General features: G+C 44.6%; 1 protein-coding gene across 1 annotated transcript in view; it reads right to left on the bottom strand.

Annotated features, from left to right (window-relative positions):
* The window catches only part of NUP160 (nucleoporin 160), a 55,926-nt gene that overhangs the window by 39,393 nt on the left and 378 nt on the right, over positions 1-16,155 (bottom strand). Inside the window, exons 2-9 of the mRNA XM_029915533.1 lie at positions 11,789-12,020; positions 11,437-11,676; positions 11,073-11,184; positions 5,470-5,680; positions 4,940-5,162; positions 3,578-3,656; positions 2,794-2,908; positions 2,136-2,294 (exon numbers count right to left, since the gene is read on the bottom strand). Of these exons, the coding sequence (XP_029771393.1) occupies positions 2,136-2,294; positions 2,794-2,908; positions 3,578-3,656; positions 4,940-5,162; positions 5,470-5,680; positions 11,073-11,184; positions 11,437-11,676; positions 11,789-12,020 (1,371 nt within the window). The remainder of the gene's footprint in view (positions 1-2,135; positions 2,295-2,793; positions 2,909-3,577; positions 3,657-4,939; positions 5,163-5,469; positions 5,681-11,072; positions 11,185-11,436; positions 11,677-11,788; positions 12,021-16,155) is intronic.

The raw sequence follows: 16,155 nt of genomic DNA, 5'->3' as shown, positions 1-16,155 counted from the left end.
CATTCATGAAAAATTCACAGCTAATGTCACACTCAATGGTGAAACACTGAAATCTTTCTCTCTTAGACCAGGAACAAGACAAAGATGCCAGCTCTTCCCACTTCTATTCAATATTGTACTGGAAGATGTAAGCAGGGCAATTAAAAAAAAAAAGGCATTCAGTTGATTCAATTGGAAAGGAAGTAATAAAACTATCTTATTTTGCAGATGAGGTTATCCCATATATAGGAAGTTCTAAGGACTCCACTATAACACTATTCAAACTAATGAAAGAATTCAGGAAGGTTAGAAGATACAAGATCAATAATACAAAAATCAACTGTAAACTTACATTGAGTAATCTCAAAACTAAGAAAATAATAATTTCATTTCCACTAGCATTAAAATGAATAAATACCTAGGAATATACTGGTCAAAAGAACTGCAAAACTTACACTCTGAAAATTACAAAACATTATAAGAAGAAATTAAAGATGTAAATTACAGAAGAGCATCCCATGTTTATGGACCAAAAGACTTACTATCGCTAAGATGGCAACACTTTCCAACATAATCTCCATCAGAATCTGTCAATTAAGAAGCATACTGGCTCGGCCCTGGTCGCTGGCTCCTGGCACTGAGCTAAAGCCCTTGTAATTTCCTGAGTGATAGAGAGGACAGGAGCATCACACAGAGCTCTGAAATCCCCTGGAATTTTCTGGGTGATAAATGCATTTTGTTCTCTTTTAAGTAGGCTCCACACCCAACATGGGGCTTGAACTCACCCTGAGATCAACAGTCACGTGCCCTACTGAGCCAGCCAGGCGCCTCAGAAACACCTTTTGTTCTCACAGGATGACTCCTGGATAGCGTCAAGGATTAGGGCTGGTTACCAGAAAGACCAAGCCATGATTAGAAGCTTGAACTTTCAGTCCCAATCCCCATTCTCTGGTGAGAGAGACGCTAGAGATAAAGTAATAATGGATTATGCCTACATCATGACGCCTCCTTAAAAATCCCTAAAGTATGGTATAGGGAGAGCTTCCAGACTGCTGAACACATTCATGTGCCAGGAGGGTGGCAAACCCTCACACCACAGAAGCAGGGGCCCCTGAACTCAGGACCCTGCTGGACCTTGCTCTATATAACCCTTCACCTAGTTGTTCATCTGTATCTTTGTCATACAGTAAACTGGCAAAGGTAAGTCAGTGTTTCCCTGAGTTCCGTGGGCTACTCTAGGAAATTGAGACAGAGGTCAGGTGATGGGATGAATCGAGAGCCCAAGGAGGTAAGAAGAGTATCCACATTTGGCTCAGAGTGGAGGTGCAGAGCAGGGCGTGAGGGCTTCCACGTGTACGGAAGGCCTGGCATGGGGGGAAGCTCAAGCAGGACAAGGAGGGTACTCACATAGAGGAGCAGTCTGTATTGGCGATTAGAGCCCCAGCAGGGAAGGAGAGTGGCCAGTGAATAGGGGAGGTGGATTATCAGCTCAAAAAGCATGAAGAAGGCATCCATATGGAGGGGCGACCTGTAGTTGGGCCTCAGAGCCCAAGGGGGGTGAAGAGGCACCCAGATAGGCCCCTCCAGCACAGCAAGGACAGACCCTACCTCACTGAAATGTTTCCCAGATTAAATGGATAATATTGTGTGAGGTGTGTGAGCCCAAGTAAGCGCTGTCCAAGTATTTGCTATTAATGCACATAAGCGGCCCGGCGCCACGGCCAACATAGAATATCCAACAAATGGTTTGTTTATTATAGGGTTACCATTACATGACATCCTAAATACCTCATCTACATACAATAGCTAGTGTTTGGAAGATGAGCAAAATTATTTCTAAAAATTAATTTCCCTCCAGCCACTTAGTAACACCCACATCCCTTTCCTAAGTCCAGTTTTCCACCAAACTGGCTCTTTCTTATTTGGCTTTGGTTAACCTTCCCTTTCGTACTCCTTGGAACTCTACTCCCGTTCTTCCTGATTTCTTCAAGGTCTTTTAATTCACATGTTAGCACAAAACTCATCATCTCCATGGAAACAACATATGGAACACCTAAGTTGGTGTGAAGAGCTTAAATGGACTCAACAAATCTACGGCTACTTCTCCACATCAGTATATTCAGCAGAGCTTGATACACGTCTTATGTGTCTCATACCTGCCCGCGTTTTGGCGAATGCATGAAGAGCCCTAGGTAGAGCCCCATGGAAGGGGAATAAGCCAGTCGTAACTTATGTCCAGTTCCGATACTGAGCTGGAAGTCTTTACTCGCAGGAACGTACTCCAGCATGTCGGCCACCATCAGGCACATTTGGTCCTGCCCAAGATGAGGCAACAAATAGAACCAAAGAACATCCCAGTTAGAAATATAAACTCCATCCCCTTTGAGAGGATGTGCATCCACTATACTTAGCACTCTTTCTCTTTAATCTGATGAGGGATACTACAGACTTTTCAAAGGCTGAGATGAAAATGTTTCTTCAGTCTGATAAATAAAATCACCAACTGTTTTTCTTATGAATCTTGAAAACTATTTCATCAACTTGCATTTATAAAACACATTTGTTCCTCTTAAGAGAAGATTATTCTCTGCACTATTTTAATTCTGTAGGATTCATAATTTAAAAATACATTAAAAGGGGAGAAATATATGAAACATAAAGCTAAGTGAAAACTGCCTGAATCTAGAAATGGCCTGTCGTTTCCAAACTTAAGTGATCTTAATAATCTTTGACAGAAACAGCAAGATGGACTTCAATTCTCTAACAGTTCACAATGCTGTTTTAACTTATAGTAACTATAAATGTAGCATTTACCTTATAAGACCACATTCGTAGTTTATGATCCTGACACAGAGCAAAGATGAAGGCATCATGCTCGACACAATGAACAGCAAGAGCAAGGGGACGATCTGAAGGCCCCTGGTCACCTCTAAAAACATAAGACCCGATTTTAGGCTTTTAGAGTTATAACTATCAGATTATTAGAAATTGTAATGAAGAAGATAAAATAAAGTTATAAATGTACTGGTTTTGTGTGTGTGTGTGTGTGTGTGTGTGTGTGTGTGTGTGTGTGTGTGTTTTAAGATTTTAAGTATTCCCTATACCCAACATAGGGCATGAACTCACAAGCCCGAGGTCAAGAATTGCATGATCTACCAATTAAACCAGCCAGGTGCCCCTATAAATGTACACTCCTAATCAACAGAAGGAACCAATATTTGCATGCTGGTATGATAACTATATTTTCTATGTGGTCTATAACCAATCACTATGATACACTCTGAAAGGCTCTACATAAGAGAGGAATAGACAATCATCAGAAACATTCTACTTCTAGTTTTACACAAACTTGGATTTGGTGAGTCAGGGCAGAACACTGCGTTGAGTATCGTGAGAATATATAGAGAAAATCCATTTCTGCTATCAAGATGCCTAAGGCATGGCTCTCCTCAGATGGACTGTGATATTTTGCAGACTCTTCTCCTTTCCAGTATAATGCTTATCTGCCTTACAGTAAGACTGGAATTACTAACAGTTCCTGACCAGGGCAAAAATTAAATTCCTGGGCCCTCTGATTTACCAACCAGACACCACTTACCTGATAGCTGTTGGCATCCAGCCTATAAGCAGTCGCTGCATTACTGAACTCTGTTTTAGTTCCACAACTGATACCATCCCTACAAGATTGAAAACAGACCAGTGACATCCAAGGCACCTCTTGATCAGAATCAGAGAAACTCAAAAACAAGGATCCAACCATGAATAATGTCCTTATAACAGGTGACAGGCTTCTCCATTTCCATACAGAGTAAGAGAGTTTTAGGACGTACCTTTCCACATACGTTACTTAAAATATCTTGCATCATCATTGCGTTAATAAAAACAGCACTAACACTTTGCTAGGGAAAAAGTTTTGCCAAACTGTTTTCCCAAACAGTTATGTATAGTAACCCAATTGCTCAGACTAGTCATTCTGTCCAAAAGAAGCACTGGGTTCCTCTCATGTGCCAGGCACAGCTCTAGGTGCTGACGATGTAGCAGTAAACAAAACATTAAAAAGCACCTCATAAAACTTACAGTCCACTGGGGGGAGGGCAGAAGCAGAGATGGCTCACAAATTAAGTGGAATGGTAGTTAAGGGAAAGCAGGAGGCGTACAGTGAATGCTGAGTGTGTACGTGCAATTCTGAAAAGGGTGGTCAGGGAAGGCCTCACACACTGAGGGAACGTTGAATGAAGACTTGAGGAGTTAAGGGAATGAGCCAAGCTGGTAGCTGGAGAAAGACTATGTCAGGCAAAAACCCTGATGCAGGAGTGTGCCTGGTACGTTCAAGGAATTACAAGAAGCATGAGGCTGGTCCAGAGAAGGCAAAGGGGAAAAAAGAAGTCACTGAAAGCCAATGTAAGCACTCTGGGTTTATTCAGAATGACGTGAAGAACAAACCCTCGCTCGAGGGCTTTAAGCAATGGAGTGACACGACCCTGCTTAGGTTTTAAACATATGCCAGAAGTTTCTGTAGAGGTGTAAGGACAGATCTGAGGGATACTTAGGAAAGTAATGCAATAATCCAGGCAGGACACAGCGGTGACCTGGCGCAGATTACCAGCAGCTGGACTTCCTTGTGTCAATTTATTTTAGTTATAGTACTTCAACCTGAAGGTGGAGAACTAGTTAACTGATCTCTACTATAGGCCTTAGACTAGGCTGTCTTACAGTTTGTCTTCCCACATTCCAAAACACTTTATAATTCCTCATCCAATGTATAAATCTTACCTTCTCAGAAAACAAAACAAAACCCTAAAACCGCTAGCGACTCCCCTGGCAAGCAACCCTGAACGATCATTTCAGGGGGAGCAGGGAAGCAATTCCTGCTTGGATGATGGGTATGGTCTTCTAAGGTCTGTTTTATTGCCAACACTCCTTGTTTAAAGTTAAATCCAAGTTCGGTTCCCACTCTTACCAGGTATGTCATAAGAAGGTAGTTTAAGAACAAAGATGCCCCCAGAAGCAGACGGCAGAGCAAAGAGAGCCTCCCCGTCACTGCTGAGCCAGGCTGCCGAGGAGGGAGAGTTAGGGGAGAGACCAGGTACCGCTGGAATTAACTGAGAGTTGCAAGGATCCCTGAAATCAACTTTTCCAATGTCAGTAAATATGGATTGCATCTGACTTTCAATTACCAACTCCTGTGGAGTAATGAAAAAGAAAAATCTGTTAAATCAAAATAATCTGAATTTTGCTCAGTTCCTTTCAATTGCTACAAAAGTTTTAAAGGTAAGAAACAATTGAGCTTAGAAACAAAGCTACTCTTTTTAATCAAGATTATTTCTTCAACTTAAAAATGTGTCTGATCATTTTAAGTTGTGACCCTCAAAGTAAGAGCTAACAAGAAATCCAATTTTCCTTCAATTCCAAAGGATATTGCTTCAGCATTAGATTTTTGACAACCAGAGTAACTTGGGAAATAAAGCAAATTCCTCTTAACCAACTTACACTCCTATACATCCGGGAAGGGTGTGGTAAAAGTAATCTGTGCACTGTTTGATTGGTCAAGATCAAAATTATCACATGATTCTGAGTCTCAGAGACGTGAACCCCTCCAGGTAAGAGGCTGCAATTCTGGAATTTGAGGCCAACTGCATTATTCAACAGATTTACATCCAGTGATTCTTCCACCAGCTCCAAAGTATCTCCAGACGTCTTCCTATCAAAAAAGAGACATTTGTTTAAAAAATTTATGCTTTTCTAACTAACTGTTGCTTTGAAATATATGGAAATGCTTCTAAGTGAACCTTCCCAATTTCAAACTTTTGGGTAAACAAATTCAGATCAACTTTTTTTTTTTTCAAAAATTTTTAATGCTTTTTATTTGTTTTTGAGAGACAGTGTGAGCAGGGGAGGGTCAGAGAAAGAGGGAGATACAGAATCTGAAACAGGCTCCAGGCTCTGAGCTAGCTGTCAGCACAGAGCCCGACACGGGGCTCAAACCTACGAACCATGAGATCATGACCTGAGCTGAAGCCGGACGCCTAACCGACTGAGCCACCCAGGCGCCCCCAGATCAACTTTTAAAATCCAAACCATCACCAAACGTTCATTTGCAAACCACAACACAATATAAAATTCCAATCTTATTATAGGATTCTCTGTTAAATGGAGGCATTTCCAAACTTGACGGCTTATTCATTCATTCATAAAAAATTTTTTTTGTTTTATTTATTCTTGAGAGAGAGAGAATGAGCAAGGGAGGACCAGAGCGAGAGAGAGCGAGAGAGAGCGAGAGAGAGCGAGAGAGAGCGAATCTGAAGACAGGCTCCAGGCTCATGAGCTAGCTGACAGCACAGAGCCTGACGCAGGGCTCAAACCCACGGACTGTGAGATCATGACCTGAGTTGAAGCCAGACACTCAACCGACTGAGCCACCCAGGCGTCCCTCATTTTTTTTTTAAAGAATTTATTTCATTTTAATTTCAGTGTTTATTTACTTTTAGAGAGACAGAGTGTGAGTTAGGGAGGGGCAGAGAGACAGGGAGACACAGAATCTGAAGCAGGTTCTAGCCTAGCAGCAAAGAGCCAGACGCAGGGCTTGAACTCACGAACCAGTGTGATCGTGACCTGGGCCGAAGTTGGCCACTTAACCAACTGAGGCACCCAGGCGCCTCAATGAATTATTCATTTAGAATGATGGCACTCAAAGTAACTGAACCTCATGATAAAGAAAATTCACACCACACATCCCCATTACTTCCAGCGGAATGTAGCCTACACTATTAGTACTACAGCATCGTACTACAGTGCCCTTAATAAATGTGACTATTTCTCCTTCAACGACTTCCTTCCTGCTTGGACGCAGGGAAAACCTCTTCAGGCACAACTCTGCCATGTGGTAGCACTGGATCATAGAAGACACCACACTGGGAGAGCCCTCACTTCGCATCAGCTCACTTACCATTCTGCCTGCGTCCTCCCCTGAAGAGCAAGTCTCCTTCCAGCGATTCAAGGGCAATTTCTGATTTTCTCAAGTATATCCCTTGCGCATCCAGCTCTCCTTCTGCCAAAGCCTTCTCTCAACATTCGAATACACTCTGCCCTGGCCCCTCCCTTTCCATCGCCCCATCCCTGCCACTCTCTGGCCATCACAATCCCTCCTTTCCCCTCCATGGCCGTGTCTCCTCTATTCCCTCATTTCCCGCACACCCTTCAAGCTGCCTTCTGCTCACCAAGGTCACCTCACCAATTCCAATGGGTTCTTCAGTCCTGTTCCCACTTGACGTCTGAGTAGCATTCTGCACACTTGACAATACTGTCCTTCTGAGAGTCTCTTTCCTCACTTTGATGATACTACCTTCTCCTGGTTTTATTTCCACATCTCCTGGTATTCCCTCTCCTTCTTGACCTGACTCTTGCATTTTATTTCCTCAAACCTTGATTTTGGGTCATCCTATCTGCTCACTGTACACATTCTCTCAAAGTACATCTTATCACTCCCAAAGCTGCGGACACCACGTGAGCTCTAACTTCCTAGGGCTACTTTGCTTCTGGGAACTCATGGCATGTCGCCGGCACAGTTTTCTGGACCCTCAACCTGGTCTCTGAACCATCGTTTCACTTTCCTACTTTCTGATTAAAGTTGGGTCCTGGATCTTGCTGAGGACATCTCCAGAGCTCTCTCTACCACACTCCCTGTAGTGAGGCCTCAAGGTGGGGCACAGCTGTCCTGCTTGCTCTCCACTGCCACTCCAGGCCACGGTTCCTCCCTCCCTGCCAAACCACTCAGCTCTGAAGCATGTGCGGCCAGACACCACCCGCGACCCTGCCCGCCGCACTTATCTACGGGTCTCTTTCACTCCTTGGAGACTAGCTCCTGGCTCAGTCACTCTCTCCCACACTTCCTTTGCCATATTTATATATTTCTCTAATATCTCACTTCCTGCAATTCCCCTCCTCCAGTGATTGCACTTGACTGTGTATAAATACGCTATTATATTTCCTCCGTACCCTTGCATTGCCCTCCTGCGACAATCTGACTTCTCTGCTTCTCTCACAGCAGTGCTCCTCAAGAGAGCTATTCTGTACTCACAATTCCTGCCCTCTTCTCTCCAGAGCCCAGCCACTTCGGGTGTTTGTTCCACAATGGGAGTAGTTTCTGACAAGCCTCTACGATGCAGAGGTCTAATTTCATTTCTCTGACTTCTATGCAGTATTTAACAGTTTTCCACTATCCTTCTTCTTGAACTATTTCCCTTGGCATCTGAGACACCACTCTCCTGGCTATTGCCTCAACACTTCCACTTATATATCCAACAGGGATTTTAAATGAAACCTGCCCCAAACAGAACACTTAGACTAGCAAACCTGAAAAACACAGAGACCAAAACACCTGCTTCACCTGCACTCTTTTCCAACTCAATTAACGCCATCTCTATAACTTCCAGGTGCTCAAGACAAAACAACTCTGGAGGCCACCCTTGACGCTTCTCTTTCTGTATGCCCTGTGTCTGAACCAAGAGGAATTTTAACAAGCGCACCTTCGAAACATATTCGCACACAGAATATTTCTCACCGCCTCTGCCAAAACCACCCTGTTCGAAGCTGCCAGCATCTCGTGTCTGGACTGTGGCACCAACCTCCTCATCGGCCTTCCTGCTCTCAACCTTTGCCTGCTATCCTCTGTCCTCCACACACCAGCCACAGCAATCCTCTAAAAGCACGACTTAGATCATGTCATTCCTCCACTTAGAACTCTTCAACGGCTTCTTGGCAATAGAGTAAGAGTCAATGCCTTCAAGTTACCAACAAAGCCCTGATTTGACCCTTGGCTACTTTCTTACTCTACCCTTTGATCACTCAGCTGTGGACTCCTGGCCCCTTCCCAACAAACAAGCTCCTGTCTTAGGTTCTTTGCATTATTGGTTCCTTATTCTCGATGGCTCTACCTGAAAAATCTCGTCCCCCAGGTATCTACTTCCTTTGCTCAAATGCCAGCTTACCACTAGGTCTTCCTGACTACCTTCTACAAAAGGTCACTTCCTGCAGGCATTTCCCTTCCCTCTCACCTTGTTTCCCTCTTATCTATTCCACTTATCACTGGACAAACTATTTGTTTGTTTTGGGGGGTTACTGTTGTTTACTGCCTCTCTCCCTCCACGAGAGCAGGGACTTGGTTCTCTTCCCTGCTCTATCTCAGTCCCTGAACACAGACTGTAAAATATTAGACACTAAAAAGTATTTCTTATATGAGGTTCGTACATCAAACATAGGTCTCTCTTCTGAGCCTCAGATCTATAAATGTCAAGGCCTACGTGACATTTCTAAAGTCTTACATAGGTAACTTCAAATATATCAGAAAGAATTATTCACATCTCTCCAAAACCCATCTTCTGTGTATTAGTAAAAGGCAACCCGGCCACCCAATATCTTGTTAGTCACACCAGAAACCAGGGAATCGCCTTTGTTCCACTTCCTTCCCATCTTCTACCCCACATTCAATCTATCACCAAGTCCGAGTGAAGCTACCTTGCAAATGCATCTTAAATCCATCTATTTCTTCTTTCCTAGCTACTCCCATAGTTGAGCCACCAGAATCTCTCATTCATAAAAGCAAGCAGTTTTTTTGTATTATACCTATCTAACTGAAATCCATTTGCCCTGAAGTAAAATTTTTTTTAATTTTTAAAAAATTTTTTTTAATGTTTTATTTATTTTTGATACAGAGAGTGACAGAGCATGAGAGGGGGAGGGGCAGAGAGAGAAGGAGACACAGAATCTGAAGCAGGCTCCAGGCTCCGAGCTGTCAGCACAGAGCCCGATGCGGGGATCGAACCCACCAACATGAGATCTGACCTGAGCCGAAGTCGGAGGCTTAACCGACTGAGCCACCCAGGCGCCCCTAAAATGATTTTTTTTAAAACAACATATACATACGTATATATAATATGTATATATATCATAAAATATACACATATACTTTTTTTAATTTTAAAGAGAGCGAGCGATTGCGTGAGCGCCTACTCAGGGGAGAGGAGCAGATGGAGAGAGAGAATCTCAAGTAGGCTCTGTGCCCAGTGTGAAGCCTGACAAGGGACTTGATCCCACGACCCTGGGATCATGACCTGAGCTGAAATCAAGAGTCAGATGCTTAACCAACTGAACCACCCAGGCACAGCTAAACTGACTTTTTTCTTAATGCAATTTTGGTTATGTTAGTAAAGAGTAACTCTTTAAAACCCTTCAATGATTACTCAATGTACTTGTGAAAAAAATCCAAAATCCTTAGAAAGGATCTGTGAGTCCTCCGTGATCTGAGTCTTGCTTACCTCTGCAATCTCCGCATCTCTCACACCACTTTCCATCTCACCCACTGCCACACAGATCTCCAGTTAGTTCCTGAAACCTGCCCAGTTCCTTATACCTGATGGATTCTGCATATGGTAATACTGTTTGCTGGACTGTTCTGTCCCCCAGTCTCCTGCCTGGCCAACCTTTCATCCTATAGATCTCAGGTTAAGTGTGATATCCTTGAGGGCCTACTCTGTCTCACTAATAACATTTGGTCCTTTCATTAGCCTCTCACAGCCCTTATACTTCTCTGAGGCAAGCATGAAAAATTTATATTTATACACCTATGTTGCAGTCCTTACTTTGGTGTCTTTTCCTTCATAAAACTGCCCCATTAAAAGCAGGTCCACATTCATTTTCAAACAGCTACAACATCTTACATGATGGAAATGGTGGTTGCTTTTCTTCACAGCTTCATCTCTAGCAAACTTAGATGTTACACCTGCTTAGATGCATGACATGAAAAAGCTCAAATGTATCTGAAGAATTAAGGCAGCTGTAAAACACTATAAAAACACAATGAGTTCAAATTTAAAACTGGTCCTTGGGGCTTTATCCCATAAGCTTCATTTCCCCTGCGTTTAGTGCTGCCTGGAAGGGCACCTCTCCCAGTACACTGTGCCTCCCTAATTTTCTCCTGATTCAGATGTGAAAACAGTCCTTCTCTTTTCCTGTCTATTACCGCCTCGGAAAGGGACATTCTGCGAACAGCCACGAAAAGTCAGGCTGTCAGGGGGGCTGGCGAACACAGCGCTTACCAATGAATGAACCTATTTCTGGTGACGGAGAACAACTTGCCACTTTCCAGATAATAGAAGCCTCCCGCGCTCTCACTGTATTTCACGGCTCCAGGCAAGGCATTTACAGTCCCTGCAAAAGAAGAGTGGTCAGCTCTTTAGGGATGACAGTAACTGAAGGCGCGGAGAAAGCAGAGGATGACGGCTGACAATCCATACAAAGAGAAGAAGAAAGGAGGGAGAAATAGGACATTACGGAAGCTCTGATTCCAGGGCTATAGGCATGTGGACTTAGGAATATGAACCAGGGGCCAGAGATTTAGGAACCCATAAGGGATGCCCGAGCGGAAGGACCGGATCGCGTCCTCCTTGGCTGGTGCCGTACCAATGCCGCAAACTGTGAATTCCCGAAAGTGTCTCGGCCTCTCCCGCTCAGCACCGCTGAGCTCCACGAAGCTCCGTTCCAGGGCTCCCGCCGCCGCCATCTTCCCGCCGTCGCCGCAAGGCCCGACGGGACGCGAGCAAAGACGGGAGGCCATCGTCACTTCCGGAGGCGGGGCGGGTGGAGTTGAGGACAGGTGAGGAATCCAGCGGAGAAGAGAGGGTAGGACCGTTCGTTGCGAGGCTTCCAGTCAGTTGGCTGGAGTCCGAAAGTGGGCAGGGAGGAAGTCATAAGAGAAAAGGAAAGAGGGAGCCAACTCTGCTTGCGGGAACCTTCGCCTGGTCGGCTGGGATACCCCCCAGGGGGTGGTGCCCTTTTCCCGGCTTTCCGGGCGGGGGGCGGGGCCGGGGCCGGTTTGTTTCCATTTTGAAAACCCGGGCGCGGGCGGCGGGGCTGAGCTTCCCCGGGAGGGGCGAGGTCCGGGGAGGCGGGGCAGCCGAGCGCCCTCTGCTGGGTTTTCCAAGTTCGCGGTCACCCTTCCCTGCGTCGCGGTGGCAGTCTGTAAATCTCCTGGTCTCCTTTTTGGCCTTCAGTGACACGTGGAATGGGGAGGGGGGCGTCCTTTGTACTGGAATCTTCTCAAGAGGTTGTATCCCTGTAATCTTGCGTGATGAAACACAATGCGTTCGATAAAACATTGATGCAACTTGCTGAGATTACCTAAATGCTGCTCACTTGCATGCGTCAAAGGAATTTGCCTTTCCTTCCATTCCTGATCTGGATGTGACTTTACCCGTATCTAGGGCACAATAGATGCTTAGTATTGGGGAAATGCGCATTTTCAGAGGAAAAGATTTCCCTTTTTTCCTCGACAGTCAACGTTTGTTAAGCAGTTCTGTTTTTCTTGCTGTTACCAGTGACTGCAACCCTTCGCTGTCATTCTGTTTTCATTGATCCTATTCTGACCACTCCCGCCTATCTTTCCAGCTTGCTCCTAGGACACCAACTCTAGCAACGCAATCCCTGCATCCCACTCATTGCCGATTATTCTACCACCTTTTCAGTGTCCTTCATTTCCTTGCGGTTTCCTTCTTGCTCTGGTTGAATTCCATTTAAATTACTCCTTTGCCTAGCTCTCTCTTCATTCTGTTCTGGTAAAAACTACAACTTTGATGGACTCCCAAGTCTGCAGGGCTGGAATAAAAACACAATCATACAGTGCCTTCCCCCACCTGCATCAGGATTCTAAACCTTGAGTGAGCCCGTATTGCTGCCCAAGAAACACATTGTACCTCACTTGTCCACTTACTGTCCAAGGTTAGTATTTCACAACTTACCTAACCTGTAACACCACCTCTGTCCTCCTCACTCTCAGCTTGCATTTTCACTTACAAGATTGATGCAATCAAAAGAGAATTTTCCCCCACTACCACCTCTCCTTATCTGCCTTCATCTGTACCCACATACTCTGTCTTCCTCTTCTGTTACTGTAAGTTGAACTGTTCCTGAACTTACAGGAGACAACCTCTTTACATTTTCCCCAGATCACCTGCTCAGGGACACCATTCTAGCAGTTATCTCCTCTCTCCTGCATCTTCAATCCCCTCCTCCCATTTGCTGATTTGCTTCCCTAAGCACACAACATATTATTTTTCTTTCCCACCACACACAAAAACTCATTCGATCTCTGCTCTCTTTAGCTACTAACTTCTACTTCAGAGCTGCTCTTTGCTCTTTTAGCGCAGAATTCAAGAGCCTTCTGTTTAATTTCTTTTCTTCCAATCTCTCTCTCTCTCTTTTTTTTTTTGAGAGAGAGAGAGAGAGAGAGAGACAGCATGAGCAGAGGAGGGTCAGAGAGAGAGCGAGACACAGAATCCGAAGACAGGCTCCAAGCTTTGAGCTACCTGTCAGCACAGAGCCTGATGTGGGGCTCGAACCCAAGAATGTGAGATTATGACCTGAGCCGAAGCCAATGCTTAACCGACTGAGCCACCCAGGCACCCCTCTTCCAATCTCTCTTAACTCCCTTTTTTCAGGCTTTTGCTCCTGCTGCTCTACTGAAGCAGTTTTTTAAAGATCTCCAGTGACGTCGATTATGTCTAACACTGAACTCTCATTCCTTTTTCTTTTTCTTTTTTAAAAGTAATTTCTACACTCAATGTGGGGGTTGAACTCACAACCCCGAGATGAAGAGTTGCATGCTTTATAGACTGAGACAGCCAAGTGCCCCTGAGCTCTTATTCCTAAACTTACTTGACCACCTGCAGCATTTGACCAATTAGTTGCTTTCTTGCTGACTTTCTTCACTGGCTTCCAGGGCACCACACAACACTCTCAATTTCCTCCCACTTCACTGCTTCTTTTCACACTCCTTTGCTAATGGTTCTCTTTTCCCTAACCCTCTTAATGTTGGAGTGGCCCAAGGCTCAGTTTTTGATCCAGGCTACACATACTCCCCTGAGGATTTCATGCAGTCTTCTGGCTTTAAATACTAGATTGCTGGGAATGTAAACTGGTGCAGCTGCTGTGGAAAACAGCGTGGAGGTTCCTCAAAAAACTATCCATAGAACTCCCTTATGACCCAGCAATAGCACTGCTAGGGATTTACCCAAGGGATACAGAAGTGCTGACGTATAGGGGCGCATGTACCCCAAAGTTCATAGCAGCACTGTCAACAATAGCCAAAACATGGAAAGAGCCTAAATGTCCATCACCTGATGAGTGGATCAAGAACATGTGGTATATATACACAATGGAGTACTACATGGCAATGAGAAAGAATGAAATCTGGCCATTTGTAGGAAAGTGGATGGACCTTGAGGGTGTCATGCTAAGCGAAATAAGTCAGGCAGAGAAGGACAGATACCATGTGTTTGCACTCATAGGTCTAACAGGAGAACAGGAGAAACCTAATGGAGGACCAGGGGGAGGGGAAGAGGGAAAGAGTTGGGGAGAGAGAGGGATGCAAAACCTGAGAGACTATTGAATACTGAAGACGAACTGAGGGTTGAAGGGGAAGTGGGGGGGAAGAGGTGGTGGTGATGGAGGAGGGCACTTGTGGGGAAGAGCACTGGGTGTTGTATCGAAACCAATTTGACAATAAACTATTAAAAAATAAATACTAGATTGCTACATTCTGATAATTCCCAGATGCAGATTTCCATTATAAACCTTTCTCCCTTGAACTCCAACCTTATGTATCCAACTGCCTTTTTTTTTTAGTTTTCATTTTTTTAAGTAAGCTCTAGGCCCAACATGGAGCTTGAACTCACGACCCCAAGATCAAGAGTCACATGCTCAGCCCCTTGAGCGCTCAGTCTTTGCATTCATCTGCCTACAAATGTCCCTGGGATTCCCCCACAGACACCTCAACCTAAACATATCCAAGACTTAACTCATTTTCTCTCACTCTACACTATCACATGATTATCTGTGTGCCTATCAGTACCCCAGTGACCTGATTTTGAAATCTAGGAATCATAAAAAAAAAAAAAAAAGAAAGAAAAGAAAAAAGAAAGAAAGAAAAAACAAATCTAGGAATCATACTGGGCGCAGAGATCCTAAAACCCTTGGAATTCCCTAAGTGATGAGAGGCTAAAGGTGTCTTTTTTTTTTTTTTTTTTATGTCAACGAAATGACTTTTGGAAAGCCCCTAGGTAACTTAAAGGTGGGGGCTGGGTGCCAGGGGGAGGAACCATGTGATTTGAAGGTTGGAACTTTCAGCCCTACTCCTATCCACCCCTCCCCCATCGATATCAGGGGTGGGGGGAAGTTTGAGGAGTTGGAGATCTAATTTAGTCACCAGCAGCCAATGATCTAATCAACTACACCTGTGTAATGAAGCCTCCATAAAAACCCAGAAGGATGGGTTTGGGGAAGCTTCCGGATTGGTGACCCATAATGAATCCATTGTACTGTGCCCCCCAATTCCATGGGAACAGACGCTCCTGTGTTCAGGCCAGTGCCCTGCATGTCTCTTATCTGGCTGTTTACTCGTGTCCTTTAGTACCCTTTGTAATAAACCATAATCTGGTAGGTAAACTGGTTTTCTGAGTTTTGTGAGCCATTCTAGCAGTTAATTGAACCCAAGGAAGGGGTTGTGGGAACCTCCAATTTATAGCCAGTGGCCCGAGCACATGTGACAACCTGAACTTGGAATTAGCATCTGAAATGGGCGCAGGGCTGTGGGACTGAGCTCTTATGAAATCTGATGTTATTTCCAGGTGAATAGTGTCAGAATTGAGTTAAACTGGTCAGTGTCCACAGGAGTTGAGTTAATTGCTTGGTGGTATGGAAAAATCCCACATAATGGACCATTGAAAAGCCTCCTTTCTTTTTTAATGTTTTTTCTTAAATTTATTTTTGAGAGAGACAGACAGTGCAAGCAAGGGAGGGTCAGAGAGGGAGATATAGAATCTGAAGACAGGCTCCAGGCTCTGAGCTAGCTGTCAGCACAGAGCCCGATGCGGGGCTCGAACCCACGAACCGGGAGATTATGACCTGAGCTGAAGTCAGACGCTTAACCGACTGAGCCACCGAGGCGCCCCATGAAAAGCCTACTTTTAAATACCATCACAGTAGGGATTAGGTTTCAATATATGAATTTGGGGGTGGTGGTGGTGAGGAAACATTCAGTCTCTATCACTTCTTAAAAACTTTCCGGGGCTCAAGAAAACATTTCAGGGGCTCCCTGATGCCCTGACGTTCAAGGTCTTTGCTCCA

This window comes from Suricata suricatta, chromosome 11 (genome assembly GCF_006229205.1).
Source record: "Suricata suricatta isolate VVHF042 chromosome 11, meerkat_22Aug2017_6uvM2_HiC, whole genome shotgun sequence".
Lineage (NCBI taxonomy): Eukaryota > Metazoa > Chordata > Mammalia > Carnivora > Herpestidae > Suricata > Suricata suricatta.
The sequence above is the reverse complement of the archived record's forward strand: the minus strand, read 5'-3'. Positions and strand labels throughout refer to the sequence as shown.